At 43.5% G+C, this 18,677-nt stretch overlaps 1 protein-coding gene across 2 annotated transcripts in view; it reads right to left on the bottom strand.

The window, feature by feature from the left end:
• The window catches only part of LOC311138921 (phosphatidate phosphatase LPIN2-like), a 32,520-nt gene that overhangs the window by 3,470 nt on the left and 10,373 nt on the right, over positions 1 to 18,677 (bottom strand). For both annotated transcript variants that reach the window (XM_084173728.1, XM_084173729.1), the window contains exons 6-17: positions 15,333 to 15,441; positions 14,083 to 15,106; positions 13,769 to 13,865; positions 12,687 to 12,880; positions 10,512 to 10,605; positions 10,329 to 10,398; positions 6,497 to 6,595; positions 6,110 to 6,201; positions 5,757 to 5,904; positions 5,494 to 5,642; positions 1,162 to 1,248; positions 562 to 829 (exon numbers count right to left, since the gene is read on the bottom strand). In XM_084173728.1, coding sequence (XP_084029854.1) covers positions 562 to 829; positions 1,162 to 1,248; positions 5,494 to 5,642; positions 5,757 to 5,904; positions 6,110 to 6,201; positions 6,497 to 6,595; positions 10,329 to 10,398; positions 10,512 to 10,605; positions 12,687 to 12,880; positions 13,769 to 13,865; positions 14,083 to 15,106; positions 15,333 to 15,441 — 2,431 coding nt within the window. The remainder of the gene's footprint in view (positions 1 to 561; positions 830 to 1,161; positions 1,249 to 5,493; positions 5,643 to 5,756; positions 5,905 to 6,109; positions 6,202 to 6,496; positions 6,596 to 10,328; positions 10,399 to 10,511; positions 10,606 to 12,686; positions 12,881 to 13,768; positions 13,866 to 14,082; positions 15,107 to 15,332; positions 15,442 to 18,677) is intronic.

The following is an 18,677-nucleotide window of genomic DNA, read 5'->3' on the forward strand; positions in this document are numbered from 1 at the left end:
TCCTCTCTCCCTCTCTCTCTCCTCGAGCAACGGCCCACTTGCACATACGCGTTACAATAATTATACTACAATGCGCTATGCAGAGATTGGGAGAGCAATGCTCAACTGATCGGAGTAATTGTTTGATATTGTGATTTTTTTACTTGTTGGACAAGCAGAATATAGATTTAAGTTGTCTGAATGAACAATTTGTTTTACTTGTCCTGGACAAGCGTTAATGTCAAGCCCTGTCAACATACTAGGCTCACCAATACTGAGAATGCGTAATCTAAAGTGCATGTTGTTTCCCGCCATTGGTTCATTTTGGAACAGCCCATCCCCTTATCTGATTATCAGCTGATTACAGCTGTGGTCAAAGACACGTGGGTCTTCCTCAATAGTGAATTATACTAGATGAAAAGCCGAAATGAGCATGACATCCTGGCATTTAAAGCACACAACCTTTTCACAATTTCAAATACTATAAAACGTCCTAATTTCTCATACCTAATTTCTCATAGGACGCAAGTCGGGGAATCAGACACGGCCTGTGTTAGTACTGTACGTGTGTGTGGGGCTTACGTTGGTCCTGTTACCGAAGGCTGCGTAGAAGGGCTGCCTCTGGGGATTGAACAGGTCTCGGATGTCGGTGAGGCAGGCGATCTTAAACACCTCTGGCTTCTTCTCCACCACCTCTCTGTGCAGGGCAGAGAAGAAACTGCTGGGGGCCAGCAGCACGGGGCCCTTGGGGAGGACGGTGCCTTTGTCGTTCACCCACTGCAGGTAGCCCTTGGTGATGTCGGCCATGCCGATGGCCCGTGCCGAACAGTACAGGAACTTGTAGCCGTTCCTAGGAGGGAGAGAGAAAGAGCGTGAGAGAAATATAGGGAGAGAAATATAGAAAAATCTTGTCAGTTATCAACGGCTTCCAATGAGAAGCTCAGCATGGCTTATTCAGACCAGGAAGTGTCACAATGTCACAATTTTTGGTCACGACAAGTGTTTCAGCACCAATGCATGCACAGTAAAAGTAAAATGGAGGGGATCTTTAGGCTGCTTCATGTTCTTTATGTATCAAACAGAAGAAAATGTGTCCAACAAGAAATGCTCATTTTCGTTTCAAAACATTTTGCTACGGTGTGCCCTACTGAACATGACCCTGGTGTGAGCATAGGCACTTACTGGTGTATTTTGTGGTACAGTCGGGCGATGCCCTGGTGTGTCCAGTCTTTCCCCAGCTGAGGTAGGATATGCCCCAGAGCATCAGACCTATGACGAGTAAGCAGAGACTTCGTAAATCACTGAACACACACACACACACACACACACATATACACAGGGGTTCGAAATTATTGACACCTTGATAAAGATGAGCAAAAATTACTGTAAAAAATAAATAATTTAAATACTGAGCTATATTGTATACTCAAAATTTGAAAATTATATTATACTAATACAATTGCTCATGATTACGGATCATCCTGAATGAATCGTGAATAATTTACATTTTAAAATGTTGTCATTTAGCAGACGCTCTTATCCAAAGCAACTAACTTGTTCAAGGGCAGACACATTTTTCACAGAGGCGGCTTGGTTACTGGCCCAATGCTCCTAACTGCTAGGCCGATGCTAGTAAGACCTTTAAACAGGTTAACATTCACAAGGCCACAGGGACAGACAGATTACCAGGACTAGTACTCAGAGCATGACCAGCTGGCATGTGTCTTCACTTATATTTTCAACATCTCTGACCCAGTCTGTAATACCTACATGTTTCAAGCAGACCACCATAGTCCCTGTGCCCAAGAACGCCAAGATAACCTGTCTAAATGACTACCTCCCCGTAGCACTCACATCTGTAGCCATGAAATGCTTTGAAAGGCTGGTCATGGCTCACATCAACACCATCATCCCAGAAACCCTGGACCCACTCCAATTTGCATACAGCCCAAACAGATCAATAGATTATGCAAACTCTACTGCGCTCCACACTGCCCTTTACCACCTGGACAAAAGGAACTCCTACGTGAGAATGCTGTTCATTGACTGCAGCTCAGCGTTCATTACCATAGTGCCCTCCAAGCTCATCACTAAGTTAAGGTCCCTGGGACTGAACACCTCCCTCTACAACTGGATCCTGGACTTCCTGACGGGACGCACCCAGGTGGTGAAGGAAGGCAACACTTCCGCCACGCTGACCCTCAGCACGGGGGCACCAAAGGGGTGTGTGCTTAGTCCCCTCCTGTAGTCCCTGTTCACCCACGACTGCGTGGCCACGCAAGATTCCAACACCATCATCATGTTTGCCAATGACACGACGGTGGTGGGCCTGATCACCAACGACGATGAGACAGCCTATAGGGAGGAGGTCAGAGACCTGGCAGTGTGGTGCCAGGATAACAACCACTCTCTCAATGTGGGCAAGCCCCTCAGGAGGCTGAAAAGATTTGGCACGGGCCCTCAGATCCTCAAAAAGGTCTACAGCTGCACCATTGAGAGCATCTTGACTGGCTGCATCACTGCTTGGTATGGCAACTGCTCGGCATCCGACCGCAAGGTGCTACAGAGAGTAGTGCGTACGGCCCAGTACATCACTGGGGCCAAGCTTCCTGCCATCCAGGACCTCTATACCAGGCGGTGTCAGAGGAAGGCCCTACAACTTGTTGAAGCCTCCAGCCACCCAAGTCATAGACTGTTCTCTCTGCTATCACACGGCAAATGGTACCGGAGCGCTAAGTCTGGGACCAAAAGACACCTGAACAGCTTCTATATACACACACACACACACACACATACATATACACAAAAGTATGTGGACACCCCTTCAAATTAGTGGATTCAGCTATTTCAGCCACACCCGTTGCTGACAGGTGTATAAAATCAAGCACTCAGCCATGCAATCTCCATAGACAAACATCAGCAGTAGAATGGCCTTACTGAAGAGCTCAGTGACATTCAACGTGCCACCGTCATAGGATGCCATCTTTCCAACAAGTCAGTTCATCAAATTTCGGACCTGCTAGAGCTGCCCCGGTCATCTGTAAGTGCTGTTATTGTGAAGTGGAAACGACGGCTCAGCCGCGAAGTGGTACGCCACACAAGCTCACAGAATGGGACCGCCGAGTGTTGAAGTGCGTAGCACGTAAAACTCGCCTGTCCTCGGTTGCAACACTCACTACAGACTTCCAAACTGCCCCTGGAAACAACGTGAGCACAATAATTGTTCTTCAGGAGCTTCATGAAATGGGTTTCCATGGCCGAGCAAGCCTAAGATCACCATGTGCAATGCCAGGCATCGGCTGTGGTGTAAAGCTCGCCGCCATTGGACTCTGGAGCAGTGGAAACGCGTTCTCTGGAGTGATGAATCACGCTTCACCATCTGGCAGACCGACGGACGAATCTGGGTTTGTACCTGCCCCAATGCATAGTGCCAACTGTAAAGTTTGGTGGAGGAAGAATCATTATCTAGGGCCGTTTTTCATGGTTCGGGCTAGGCCTCTTAGTTCCAGTGAAGGGAAATATTCACGATACAGCATAAAATTCAATTCTAGATTATTCTGTGCTTCCAACTTTGTGGCAACAGTTTGGGGAAGGCCCTTTCCTATTTCAGCATGACAATGCCCCCATGCACAAAGCAAGGTCCATACAGAAATTGTTTGTCGAGATCGGTGTGGAAGAACTTGACTGGCCTGCACAGAGCACTGACCTCAACCCCATCGAACACCTTTGAGATTAATTGGAAAGCCGACTGCGAGCCAGCCCTAATCGCCCAACATCAGTGCCTGACCTCACTAAACTCGTGTCTGAATGGAAGCAAGTCCCCGCAGCAATGTTCCAACATCAAGTGGAAAGCCTTCCCAGAAGAGTGGAGGCTGTTATAGCAGCAAAGGGGGGACCAACTCCATATTAATGCCCATGATTTTGGAATGAGATGTTCGAGGAGCAGGTGTCCACATACTTTTGGTCATGTAGTGTACTTACACTCGAACACACACACACACACACTCATCACATACACTGCTGCTACTGTCTATTATCTATCCTGTTGCCTAGTCATTTTACCCATACCCACCTCAATTCTCATACCCCTGCACATTGACTCGGTACTGGTACCCCATGTATATAGCCATGTTATCATTGCGCATTGTGTAATTATTCCTTGTGTGTCTCTTTTGTTCTTCCTATTTTTATTTGTTATTCTTTATTGTATTCTGCATTGTTGGGAAGGTAAGCATGTGACAATTAAAATGATATTTGATGAGTGATAAAGTTAGAAGGTCAAAGATCATACCCCCAAGACATGCTAACCTCTCACCATTACCAATAACAGCGGAGGATAGCATGTCTTGGGGGTATGATCTTTGACCTTCTAACTTTCTCACTCATCATTATTCATGATTTATTCAGGATTATCCGTAATCATGTTAGCATCCACATTAATGTAGAAGTGTTTACAAACATATTATATTCTTCTTTACAATAACAGTGACTCCAAAATGACACAATACATTATTTACCATTAATTTCTATTGGGTACAAAATAATCAGAAACACAGCCAAAAGAAACTGCAAATGCATCCAACAAGTTTGTAGAGTCACAAGCTTGATGTAGTCATTGCGTGCTAGGAATATGGGACCAAATACTAAACGTTTGACTCTTAATACACATACCTGTATATTAAAGTGAATTTGTCCAAATACTTTGGTTCCCTAAAATGGGGGGGCTATGTACAAAAAGTGCTGTAATTTCTAAACGGTTCACCAGATACGGATGAAAATACCCTCAAATTAAAGCTGACAGTCTGCACAAAAGTAACTAAGTAAAAATCCTTTACAGTACTCATTACATTTCAAATGCTCAGGAAGGATAGCAATTTGGTCTAGTTCACACACCTATCAATATAACGCCTTGTCATCCCTACTGCCTCTGATCTGGCGACTCACTAAACACAAATACTGCGTTTGTAAATGATGTCGGAGTGCTGGAGTGTGCCCCTGGCTGTTCGTAAATAAATACAATGACAATTGTGCTGTCTGGTTTGCGTAATATAAGGAATTGAATGTTTTTAAGTATGACAATTGAATAATTTCCCCACAACTGTACTTAAGTGCATTTAAAACCAGATACATTTAGACTTTTACTCAAGTAGTATTTTACTGGTGACTTTCACTTGAGTCATTTTATATTAAGTATAACTACTTTATTTATAAGAATCTTTTGGAGTGTCAATATTTTATGACCACTACCTTTCTGAGAATAGTTTATTTTACTTGTTAAACAAAACCTCTTTCTCTGAGCAATTGATTAGTATAAAATAATTTCCCAATTTTTTGGAGCATACAATATAGCTCAGTATTTTATACAGTCATTACTGTTAATCTTTATCAACGGTGTTAATCATTTCGGACCCCACTGTATTTGGGTGCACACACACACACATCATACTGTGCTCTGATCGTGATAAACCATCCCTAAAGGCATTCAGTAGCACTTGGTGAAAGCATTCAGCTCACTTGGTGATGGTGCCATCGATGTCTGAGATGACGACGCGGTCGTCCCAGTTCCACAGGTAGATGGCGGCCTCGCAGCGACAGGTGCCCTGGTACTGAGTGGTCACGCTGAACACAACCTTGTTGGCCCCCTCCCGTAGGTTCAACCGCTCCTGACCACAACACAATCACAAGGTTAAGATGGCTTACTGAGAGGGCAGGGAAATTACCACAGGGTAGGGATCATGAGGTAGTGGTAGTGTGTGTGTGTGGCAGTGATGACATACTATCTGATCGGAGGTGAGGCGTAGGGACTTGCGGTACATCTGGCTGAAACACTGGGCAGTGGTCCTGGTCTCTATGGTCTCTGATGATAGGCTGCCCTCTCTGCCTAGGCCTGTCTCCTCGTCGCTAGTCAGGTCATCGAGAGTCGCCCTGGACAGTCACACATACACACGCACGATTTTAGCACATGGTCTTACTTCTCACCATATGGTAGGTAGCTAATGGAATACACAAGTAATTTTTCCAAAAGAAACCAAAAAGGCCAAAATCAAACATTTTCATGGAACTCTTTTGGGTAAAACGTGCATTTGAGTTCCGCATGTGGAACAATGTGCGTCTGTGTGTGATCACTCACAGTATCGTTGTTGAGGGACCAGAAACAGAGGTTGAGGCTTCTTCAGTCTCTGCTTGTGCCTTCTCTTGGTCCTGCTTGGAATTCTCTCCAGTCTGTAGTAAAGAAAGACAGAGAAAAATATAGTTATAAATTAAAGCTAAGCAGCTCTTTACCCATTATCCTTCAATAAGATGACGATTCATGACATTCCAATCCAACTAAAATGTGAAATGAAGGTGTGCTGGTGCTAGACTAGGACAAATACTGCATGTGCAACGGCTGGGGTGTTCATTAGGTCACACCGTAGCATAACATTTTGCAACACAAAACAAAAACAATGGTTTCTTATGGGACAATTTCAGATAGTACCTTGCAGTTTTCAGTTTCGTGTCTACTGTGATAGGCTACCTGGTTTGGGTTCGTGTCCATGTCCTTCCTCCTCCAGGAGAACCACCAGCGGCCAGACTTTTTTGGCATCTTATCCTTCACCAGCTGGTCAATGGCACTCTACAGACAGACAGAGACAGACAGCACGAGGTTAAAGGTCATATCACACCTGCCACCACTTTCCCTGCTTCCCAAATATCGGCCCTTTCTCCTGGGGTGCGTTCAGTACGACAGAACGGTGTGCAACATTTAGTTCAATGGAAACGGTACTGTTTTGAAGGACCAGTTGAAGAACGTTGTAATTATGGTGGCCCAGAGGGCATTTGTGAATGGTGTCATGACTCTCCCTGGGAGAGAATCAAAGGACTCCCATCAGCTTGGCAAATGGCCGACAACAACCAGACCATCTTACCCACAGGGGGCTGTGCCGGTCTTGACACCTTAATGCTGCCATAAATTAGAGAGGAGGAGAATCTATCTCTGGCATTCTAGTATGGTGAAAGGAAGGCCTTTGTTTCAGAGACTTCTTGCCGCCCAAAAACTTCAACATCCAACGATGAACATTGGGACAATATATTTCAACATCCAGACGTTGGGAATGATGAGAAATGGAATTTGGAAAATTAATGTCTATTTTGTGATGTCATAAAAATGGTATACAGTGAGGGAAAAAAGTATTTGATCCCCTGCTGATTTTGTACGTTTGCCCACTGACAAAGAAATTATCCGTCTATAATTTTAAATGGTAGGTTTATTTGAACAGTGAGAGACAGAATAACAAAAAAAAATCCAGAAAAACGAATGTAAAAAATGTAATAAATCGATTTGCATTTTAAATGAGGGAAATAAGTATTTGACCCCCTCTCAATCAGAAAGATTTCTGGCTCCCAGGTGGCTTTTATACAGGTAACGAGCTGAGATTAGGAGCACACTCTTAAACGGAGTGCTCCTAATCTCAGCTTGTTACCTGTATAAAAGACACCTGTCCACAGAAGCAATCAATCCGATTCCAAACTCTCCACCATGGCCAAGACCAAAGAGCTCTCCAAGGATGTCAGGGACAAAATTGTAGACCTACACAAGGCTGGAATGGGCTACAAGACCATCGCAAAGCAGCTTGGTGAGAAGGTGACAACAGTTGGTGCGATTATTCGCAAATGGAAGAAACACAAAAGAACTGTCAATCTCTCTCGGCCTGGGGCTCCATGCAAGATCTCACCTCGTGGAGTTGTAATGATTATGAGAACGGTGAGGAATCAGCCCAGAACTACACGGGAGGATCTTGTCAATGATCTCAAGGCAGCTGGGAGCATAGTCACCAAGAAAACAATTGGTAACACACTACGCCGTGAAGGACTGAAATCCTGCAGCGCCCGCAAGGTCCCCCTGCTCAAGAAAGCACATTTACAGGCCCGTCTGAAGTTTGCCAATGAACATCTGAATGATTCAGAGGAGAACTGGGTGAAAGTGTTGTGGTCAGATGAGACCAAAATCAAGCTCTTTGGCATCAACTCAACTCGCCATGTTTGGAGAAGGAGGAATGCAGCCTATGACCCCAAGAACACCATCCCCACCGTCAAACATGGAGGTGGAAACATTATGCTTTGGGGGTGTTTTTCTGCTAAGGGGACACGACAACTTCACCGCATCAAAGGGACGATGGACGGGGCCATGTACCGTCAAATCTTGGGTGAGAACCTCCTTCCCTCAGCCAGGGCATTGAAAATGGGTTGTGGATGGGTATTCCAGCATGACAATGATCCAAAACACACGGCCAAGGCAACAAAGGATTGGCTCAAGAAGAGGTACATTAAGGTCCTGGAGTGGCCTAGCCAGTCTCCACAAGAGGAGTGGGACAAAATCCCTCCTGAGATGTGTGCAAACCTGGTGGCCAACTACAAGAAACTTCTGACCTCTGTGATTGCCAACAAGGGTTTTGCCACCAAGTACTAAGTTATGTTTTGCAGAAGGGTCAAATACTTATTTCCCTCATTAAAATGCTAATCAATTTATAACATTTTTGACATGCGTTTTTCTGGATTTTTTTGTTGTTATTCTGTCTCTCAATGTTCAAATAAACCTACCATTAAAATTATAGACTGATCATGTCTTTGTCAGTGGGCAAACGTACAAAATCAGCAGGGGATCAAATACTTTTTTCCCTCACTGTAAAAGGCGTTATAACAAAAACATTGACTTGAAGAGCTTTTACACTGTGTATTTCAGATTTACATCCTTTACGTTGTGTAGAAAATATCAAGGAGGAAGACAATGTCTTCGTGAAGATAGGAATGGGATTTTAGCTTTCTAACGAAATCATAGTGATGATAATACGTTTGCCTCGTAACTAGCCACGCCCGAGGGAGCTCAGAGAGCGTGTCTGTATGACGCCCCTCTTTACCAGAGTGCATAAAAGATCGAGGTAAGAATTATCAGATCAGACTAGATGGACCTCAAGCTGCAGCTTTTGTCCATAATGGTCCCGACCCTGAAAATCAACACGAGGTGGAGACGACAAAGTTGCCTCTCTAACAATCAATGTTACGGCTGAGTAGCTGTTCTAAGTACTGTATTTAAGAAGGTGAATTTAAGTGGGACCATCGTGTTACTCTCTTCAAGTCATTATCTACTACACTGCTCTCATCACCCCACAGGGGATCATCGACACGGCTGATTAGCCGTCCTCAGAAGACCACTTCCAGAACGAGTGAAAGTAAACAGACAACCAAGAAGAAGGACATTGTGACCTCGTGGACAATCTGAGCGTTAAATCTAAAAGGCCATCTGAAAGAGAAGGCCCAATCGACCCCTTCCCACGAAGGCCTGGGTCCAACAAAGATACACGACGAAGACCTCCAACACGTAAATACATGCATTGTTTTTCTTCCCAAACAGGCGGCAGTTCTGGGAAAAGTATTAGGATTACTGTGAGCATAGGTCCATGTGTATCCAAGTGTTTTCTCTCTCGCTCCCTTTAACTCGCCATATTTTGTAACAAGTGTCATATTATGTTAGTCCGCTAGGGACCCGTTTTCATTGTATCAAGTTTCTAATCCCTACCTATACCGTGTACGTGTTTATATCTTATGTTATCATTTTTAAATAGTTAGTAAATAAATAAAATACATTTGTGTGGTACGGAATGATCAGTAAAAGCTGGGTTCGTGCCGACTTAGAGCCTATGACTTTCAGAATGAGACTAATATGAGGTAAATGATTAATAAATGACTGTTAAGAGATATCTAGATATCTTTAGAGTTAATTCGGGAAACGGTAACTTGTTAAACAACATTTCCCGTGGTGCCCCAAATTCCTAATGAGTTAATTGTTACATGATTAATTTTTATCTAGAAACAACTAAACATAGTAGGTCATTATTAGATAAATAATAGTCATCACAATAATGAAAGTCATGTCACGACAATGGTGTGCTGCAGGAGTTTTACTACATTTTAATAATTTAGTAGACGCTCTTATCCAGAGCGACTTACAGTAGTGAGTGCATACATTTTCGTACTGGTCCCCCGTGGGAATTGAACCCACAACCCTGGCGTTGCAAGAGCCATGCTCTACCAACTGAGCCACACGGGACTATGTTAAATGGTCACACCCATATTGATCGAGCCAAAACATAGGGCCAACCATCGCCACACCCACCAAACGGGAGCAAACGTACCTCAAAAGCTGTTGAAGAACGCTGCACACCGTTTTGGGGAAACGTGTCATTCAGTACAAACCGTCACGCAAAAGTGGAATCAAACTGAACGCACCCCTGAAGTGTGCCCTGGTATACCCATACATTTAAAAGTATTACAATGGAGTAGGTTTAGGCTGGTGAGAGATCGTGATATACCTTTGGTAGATTCTTTTGAAAGACTTGCATTGACAGGACCATAGGGGCAGCTACTGCCCAGTTATAATACCTAAAAGAGCACCAAAAAACACAATTAGTCAACTGACAGAGACCTATACAAATCATAATGGCAGAACCACAAGATCAGATGTATTGTATATCATTACCATATATGGAACTTACTTTGAGTTGATGCAGATAACCAGATTTGGATCTTCGATGATTCCAGGGTTGCTCACCAAATCCTGGTAGTTCACGACTTGCTCCATAAACTTATCTGGAACAGAGGGACATGGCAATAGAGAAAGTTTCATCAATACAAATGGGTAAACAAAACATAAGTTAACACGTCATTCATGAGCTGCACATTTCGTCACAATATTGTTTTGAACGTTTGTTTTAGGACAGATGGCCAACTGAACATTCTATTCAATATATCCTCAATATGTGCTGATAAAGATCTGGTCTAAAGTGCATTACTGTGGCTTAAAAACCTGATGCCATTTCTAAGGGTAAATTATTAGTAGCAAAACCTTGTGTCATCACTTTGATGTCGCCAGATTGACTTTAGTTGCAGTATAACGTTAGCTAGCTAGCCTGCTTAGATGGAGCAGAGACCACCGGATTTTAGCTAGCTAAAGTCAGCATTTGTATCTTTTTTTGACAGACTTTGATGGCTAATGACAACATTGTCTTCTGTCTAAAGTAAACTTGACGACATGATGGCAAAGCTGCTACCTACTAAATATTTGCCTACTTTAGCAATGTCATCGTATTTCCAAGCCATTACAGTGTAATTTAGGCGAAACAGTCATAGCTCCCATTCAAAGTCATTAGCCCTCGTTCTACTTTTGGATATCAATGTGGCTGGGACATCTGTAGAACGTTGATAACAATGGCAACGACACGACCGAGCGACAGTGGTGCAACCCATGAGTACCATGGCATTGTTGAATACTCTTTTTTTTTTTTATTGGCTTGAAGGGCATTCTAGAGCGTGCATTATTTCCCATTATAAAACGGGTTGTTTGGATCCTGAATGCTGATTGGTTGATATGCGGGAGTCGTGGGACAACAACTTCCGCAAAATACCATGACGTGTTAGTGTCATAATTACACTGTCCCGCAGCACAGGCAGGAAATTCATAAGCTTAATCTCCCTCGGGGAAAAAAGCATCTACATATTATTTTTCCATGCTACTATTTGGTTTACAACAGACCTACCTACCCGTCTGCCTCTAAGACCTGTGCAACAATGTATAATTTTACAAAATGCGATCTCTCCCATGCCAGTAGGCTAGCTAGCCCAAGAATGAACAGGAAACTGATAATTCACCATGGAATACTCAGAATTCCATTCATTCATTAACCATAATTATATATTGTGGCCTATGTAGGCCTATTAGATATTTATGAAATCATCATTTATTGAAGTACTTGTAGCTCATCATCATTGAATCTCTGCTCTAGCTAGCTACATGCCAATGATTTGTTTAGCATAGCAAGGTTGAATGATTACAATGAACAACTGGATCAAAACATCAGAAAATAACTAAACGGTCAGCCCACTTGGGTAGCAACTTCAGAATGTAAAAACGAATTTACTCATTAAAATGTTAATGAAAAACTGTAATTAATATTTTATAATTATGTTGGCAACCATTTTATAAAAGCAATAAGGCCCTCAAACCCGGAGATCATCGTGTGATAACTCCCGACTAAGGGCTGTTCTTAGGCCCCAGGTTCTCAGGCCTTATTGCTTAAATAATGCACGGCAATATTCAATCGTTATGAAGTTCATTCTTTTGAAAGCAAAAGTCGAATTGAATATATTATTGGCATTGTTAAATTCAATTTTCATAATAGCAAGCTAGCAGGACTGACGGTTTGGTTAGCTAAGCTAGCAAGTCTGTTTGTTCAGTTACAAAGGCAACTATTGTAGCTATCTAGTAAACTTGCTAGCTACTTCAGTGGATGTTGAACACATTTCTAGCGGCAAATGTGTTAAATTATAAATGTGGTATAAGCGGGATAATCAATTCAGGGCCCTATGCCTTCTCTGGAAAATAATGCAACTCTGCTAGCGCGTCGTGGCACACACCTTTCACGTCATGCATTATGTTCCACAGAACACATAGCCCCTCTTTGATTATCCCCTACTTAATATTTATTTCATCTAAAAAGGACTGTCTTCATTGTTTGCTCACTAGCTTGAGAAATACCATCTTTAGGAGCAGCAAACAGTGAGGAAAATGTGTACTTCAATGAGACATACACAGCTGTACAGAAATATACATACAGTACTTCCAATATCTCCCTCTCTCTCGCTCGCTTTCTCTCTCACACACACACACACACCTTTGTTGATTTGGCTGGTGTGGCCGGTGCGGCCGCAGAGGGACATGCTGACATCCATGTGGTCGGTGGTGGAGTCCGACAGGTACTCTGTGCCGCTGTCCATGGCCCCGCTGCCCACCGACTGGGGAGACTGGTTACCAGACCCAGACCCAGACCCTTGCTCTGCACCCGGCCGCAAGCCCCCTTCTGTCTCACTAAATGGAGAGGAGAGGGGAAATCTTCTACCACTCTGCCTTTGAGTTTACTTAGTGAATTGCCTGAGTTAAGATGGAATTGACCCCGAACCTGCTTCCAAATAAATAATGCATAATCTAACGCTACTATTTCATAATTATAATGGGTGAAAAGACTAGTTCCAAGCTGTTGCATTTATCATGGGCCATTTTCATAAAGCTTCTCAGAGTAGGAGTGCTGATCCAGGATCGAGTCCCCCCTGTTCATGTGATCTTGTTCATTGTGATCTAAAAGTTAAAATGGACCATAGATCAGCACCTCAGACGCTTTATGAAAACAGGCCCAGGAATTGACTGTAAATAGAACGAGTGACTGAGATCCGATTGGTATTTAACTGTGGGATCAATAAGACTTCTAACTTTGAAAAACACTCAGAAATGCGACACAGTCTCTGATATCTTATGTAAGTCCTTACCAGTGTGACCTGCCTTGTGAGGACAAAGTCAAGCCTCAGATAAGATAACATTTCTTATGATCAGTTTAGGGAATGCATCCTTCTACATTATCCACACAGAGTTCATCGGTGTGTGTAATCCTTGACTCTGAGTAAGTGTGGATTGCGGAAAGGCATGCCAACTAGGAACTTGGGTCATATTGAGACATATGTTGGGCTGCATATTATGAAATCTATTGCCTGTTGACCTCCATTCATATTTACCCATGGGAGATACCAAAACCAAATCATCATATAAAAAAACAGTGACATGATAAACTCATGGATTAAGGGCATGTCTATTCTAACTTTAAGTAGCTCTATGGTGGAATCTATGCTCTCACCTATCATTTATGAACACTGAATACATTGTGGGAGGGAGGGATGGAAGAAATCAGAGCAAGGAGCCCTTTACCCTTTAGGCGGGAAGTAGAGAGCTGCCACCTCTGGGTCAAGGTTAGACAGGTCGTCCAGGTAGATGTCGGAGGGTCCCAGGTGCTGACTGCGTTTACCTGTGTTCAAACAGCACAGAGACTGAGCACAGAGAACCACCATACAATTCAAAGTTAGGTCAAAAACAACACAAATCCTCTTGAAGCTATTAACATAATGCTTATACCCGTCAAATCCTCTCAGATGTAAGGGATAAGTGCCTAGGGTTTAGGGAGTGAGACTAGGCGTTAATTTGGAATTGATTATGGGTAGATTTGTTTCTCCCAGAGTTCTCACCTTTCTTCTTGTCCTGGTGCTCTGCTTTGCCTGTCGTATCTGCTGAGCCAGAATGCTCCTCACCCAGAGCCTCAGTGGCTCCCATGTCTGTCACTCCGACACTCTCTGCAGCCTGATTGGTCAGGGAGCTCTCTGTGGCTCTGTCCATCATAACAGATTTGTTCTCCGTCTCCTCCCCTCCCTCGGTGCAGGGCTTGATCCCGCTGTCGCCCTCACTCACAACTCCTTCTGCAAACCCCTGTCCATTGGTTTCTGGTAAGGCACTGTACTGGTCTGGGTGTTCTATGGTACCCAGAAACTCTGTGGTAATGTTGGGACCTGCTACACTGGCTAAACTAGCTGCATTGGCTAAGCTAGTGGTGTTAGCTAAGCTAGCAGTGTTTGCTAAAGTAGCTGTGCTGTTGCTAGCTAGCCTATCTGTGCTGGTTGTGCCGGCTTTGCTACCTTTTTTGGATGGGATGTGTGTGTCCATGCAGTCGTTTTCAATTAGGCTAACCGTGTTAGCTACACATTCAACATCGCCTATGCTTCCTTCGCTAGCTAGGCCATCAATATTTCCTACATTAGCCATGCTAACTGTGTTATCCATAACGGTTCTTGTCTCTTCCAGCTCCAGGTTGGATGCAGACTCCTTGGCTACCTCCTCCCCTGCCTGCAGGGTCTCTACTTGGGGCTGCTTTTTTGTATGCCCTGGAGCCTGGGGAGAGTCTATGCTAGCCATCGCTAACAATGCTAAAGTCAGTGGCTCTGCGGTGGGGTGATTTGGGGTGGATTGGGCCACATTAGAGGTTCTCTCCAGGTCTATGGGGGAACTCTCTGTGGGTTGGACCGCTGGTCCGGTCCTGGGCTTGGGCCTGACCACTACCGTCACGCTACTGTTCGCTCGGCCACAGCTGAAACCGGGCTCCTGGCCCATGTCGAAGGAGTCCTGCCACTGGATGGTGCGGAAGTGGGAGCTGTCCGAGCAGTGGATGCCGGGGGAGACGCGCTGCACCTCCACCGTCCCCCTCTCCGCCGAACACATCTAGAGGGAGCAGGGAAAACAAAGTAGTGTGGTTATGAATTTCTTCAGTACAAACTTTCTACACCAACTTATGACACCTGTATGCCCTGTTATGGCCTCTATATGCCCTGTTATGACACCTGTATGTCCTGTTATGACACCTGTATGTCCTGTTATGTTCCCTGTACGTCCCGTTATGACACCTGTACGTCCCGTTATGACACCTGTATGCTCTGTTATATCATACCTTGGGAAAGCCGCCCCAGTTCCACTGCATCTGAGGCCCTGAGGACTCCTGAGGCTTCACCAGCAGCTCGGAGTCACTCTTGGGGGAGGAAGGACGACTATAGAACACACTAGACATAGGAGACACAGAGGCTTCATTAATAGAAGGAAAGAGAGAGAGAGAGAGACAGAGAGAGCGAGACAGAGAGAGCGAGACAGAGACAGAGAGAGAGAGAGCGAGACAGAGACAGCGAGACAGAGACAGACAGAGAGAGAGAGAGCGAGACAGAGACAGAGAGAGCGAGAGCGAGAGAGAGACAGAGAGAGAGAGAGAAGCTCTAAAGGCGACCATGCATACATAAGCTAAATAAACACAACTGATACCGGCAAGCGCAGTGTGCAAGTAAATGTTTTTCTATTAAGTTATCATCGAATAATTCCCACGCACCTGCAACAAGTAACCTCAGATGTGTGAGTGCTTTTCCTATTTTAAAGAGAGCGGGAGAAAGACAGGAGGAAAGAGAGTGACAAGGACAAAGAGAGTTCAACAACTTGAGAGAGAATGAGGGGGACAGATGCAGAGACGATAAAAGAGAATGGTTTCTTGGACACAGATTAGCCTAAATGAGACATTTCAGAGATTCTTGTATTTCTCACGTCTCGAACGTGAGAAATAGGGACCCCCTTCAAGCTAACGAGCAGTCATTCTGACTGCAACATTCTAACAGTGTAATTAATACATTTCATATATGCTATCGCTAAAATAATGATTTGGTTGTATTCACGAAGGTAACATTAGAATACGATTTTTTTTCAGCATTTTCATTACTTTATGTTACTGTAGGCTACATGTAAAAAATTAACTGTTCAATCGATTCTTTGTTCAACTGTTCTTTGTCATCAAAACTGAGGTAACGCATGATCACTCTGAAGCCATCCCATGACATGGTTTCTCCAAAGAAATGTATCCCATACATGTCTGACCAGAAGCTCTCCATATACAGGTATACACTCTTTCCACCGAATGCTCCACGGACATCCAGGATTGAAATGAATGCTTCCAGCTCATCAACAGACAGTTCCCAGGCAGTGTCTCCTTGCTCCCTGTGTGCCTCAGCCACAGTACAGGCCCTGATGTGCTATAGCATGTCCATGTCACAAACAACGAAAGCTGGTGAGTGCGTTGCTGATGTTTTTTTGCTTGAGATGTAGGGCCTGCTCTCTCAGTGATTACATTTTGTACTGAGTATTGACCCATAGTATTGTCACCGGCTTATTCTATCCAAATGGTGCCGTCCACCTGCTTAGTGCGTATCGTTCTGGCTTTTTTGCGCTTAGGCCTCGGAGGTGTAGGTATAGGCTGCGTCTCAGAATCAGAAAAACTATAATCAGAGATGTCATGATTCATTTCTTCCCCACCATCGGAGTCGTTTTCATTCAGATCTTGTAGCAGCGCTAACGCAGCATGTGCATCCATTCGTCTTGGTCTTCTTGCCATTGTAAATTACGCACATTCTCACTGTGTACTCCAAGTAGGCCAGAGTAGTCTGATAAGACTGCTTGGATTTGGTGAACTGATATAGGGTACATACCATTTTGAGATTATAATAATTAGAATATACCAATACAATAACATGGCCCGCACTGTTCTTCATTCACAATCAGTGATTACATAATTATGCATAGTTTGCTTCCCCTCGCTCATCAACTCACCCATTCTCCACGATCATACTTTACTTTATCTGTTGTTATATGTGTGAAATTAGTTTTGGTATAGTTTAGATTCAGTTTCGAGGCAATTACAACTGGGCACCTTCCAATGTCGGGAGAATGAGCGGAGCAGGTTCTACTGTTGGAGAAGGAGGGGCAACAGGAGGGAAACCATTCAAATAATGACATGCCCTCCTAAAACTGGTTATAACGCCAGGTCTGTTTGTGATATTACGATTCTATCAACGTCTGTGTGTTATATAGACTTATTTAGGAAATGTCAAGGAGGGAGGGGGGCATGACTTTAAAAATGGGAGAGTAATAAAATAAATAACTTAATGAGCAGTCAAAATGACTGCTTTAGCAGTTGTAGTGTTAAGAAATTGTGTTTTTTACCCCCTTGGCTGCTTTGAGCCACCGTCCAAGCAAGAAGCATGCAGTAAGAAGCTGATCAACTCACCAGGGGTATTATCAACGTTTTCAGTCGCAATTTTGCGTTTACCTCATACAGTATAATGAAGCCTGGTTTGATCTAAGGTCATTTTAATACACTGAAACTGTACTTTTATATTTATATGAGGGGTAAATGTTCATGTTTGATATGCTAACGTTACAACACAAGGCTAGCTATGCTAGCTAGTAAGTTATTTTCCTGCTGAAAGGTGAATTCATCTACCAGTGTCTGGTGTAAAGCAGACTGAACAGGTTTTCCTCTAGGATTTTGCCTGTGCTTAGCTCCATCTTGTTTATTTTTATCCTAAAAATGTCTCAGTCTTTGCCGATGTCAAGCATACCCATACCATGTAGCCACAACCTGCTTGAAAATAAGGAGGCAGTTACTCAGTGATGTGTTGGATATGCCCCAAACATAAGGCTTTGCATTTAGGACATAATGTTTATTCCTTTGCAGTATTATATAATATATATATATATATATATATTATAATATACCATTTAGCAGTTACTTTAGTGCCCTGTTGTATACAGGAAGCATGTTTTGGAATACACAGCCATTGAACTCTGTTGCTGTTTAAAAGCGCCAATGGCCTCATGGTGACAACCCTGAGCAGTTTCCTTCCTGTCCTGCAGCTCATTTCCTGAGGGACAACTATCTTTGTTGTGTCTGGGTGGTATAATACGTCATCCACAGCAAAAATTAACTTGACCATGCTTAAAATAGATATTCAATGTCTGATTTGTTATTGTTACCCATCACTGCCCTTCTTTATGAGGCTTTCGAAAAGCTCCCTGGTCTCTGTCTTTGATCTGTGCTTGAAATTCAATACTTACAGATGTATGTATGGGGGACATAGGAAGGGGTAGTCATAAAGAAATCATGACAACCCCTATTATTTTTGTATAACGACAAAGTGAAACATTTCTTCACAAAAAAGATGTTTCTGTGTTATTTAACACTGTATAGTAATTTGTGGTTTTGTGTGGAATATTCCTTTAATCTGTGTCCAGGAAACCGCCCCTTAGAGCCGTGGTTCCCAACCTTTTTTTAAACCGTGGCACACCTCGATGGGATAACAAAATTACACTGCACACCTAAAATGTCCCTATTAATTGATTTAGTGGTAATGGCCATCTCATCTGACCCATACTACAAATTATAAATTTGACAAATGTTTTTTATCGATTAAATCAGGATTAT

The sequence above is a fragment of the Coregonus lavaretus genome (assembly GCF_964263955.1).
Source record: "Coregonus lavaretus genome assembly, chromosome: 12".
Classification (NCBI taxonomy): domain Eukaryota; kingdom Metazoa; phylum Chordata; class Actinopteri; order Salmoniformes; family Salmonidae; genus Coregonus; species Coregonus lavaretus.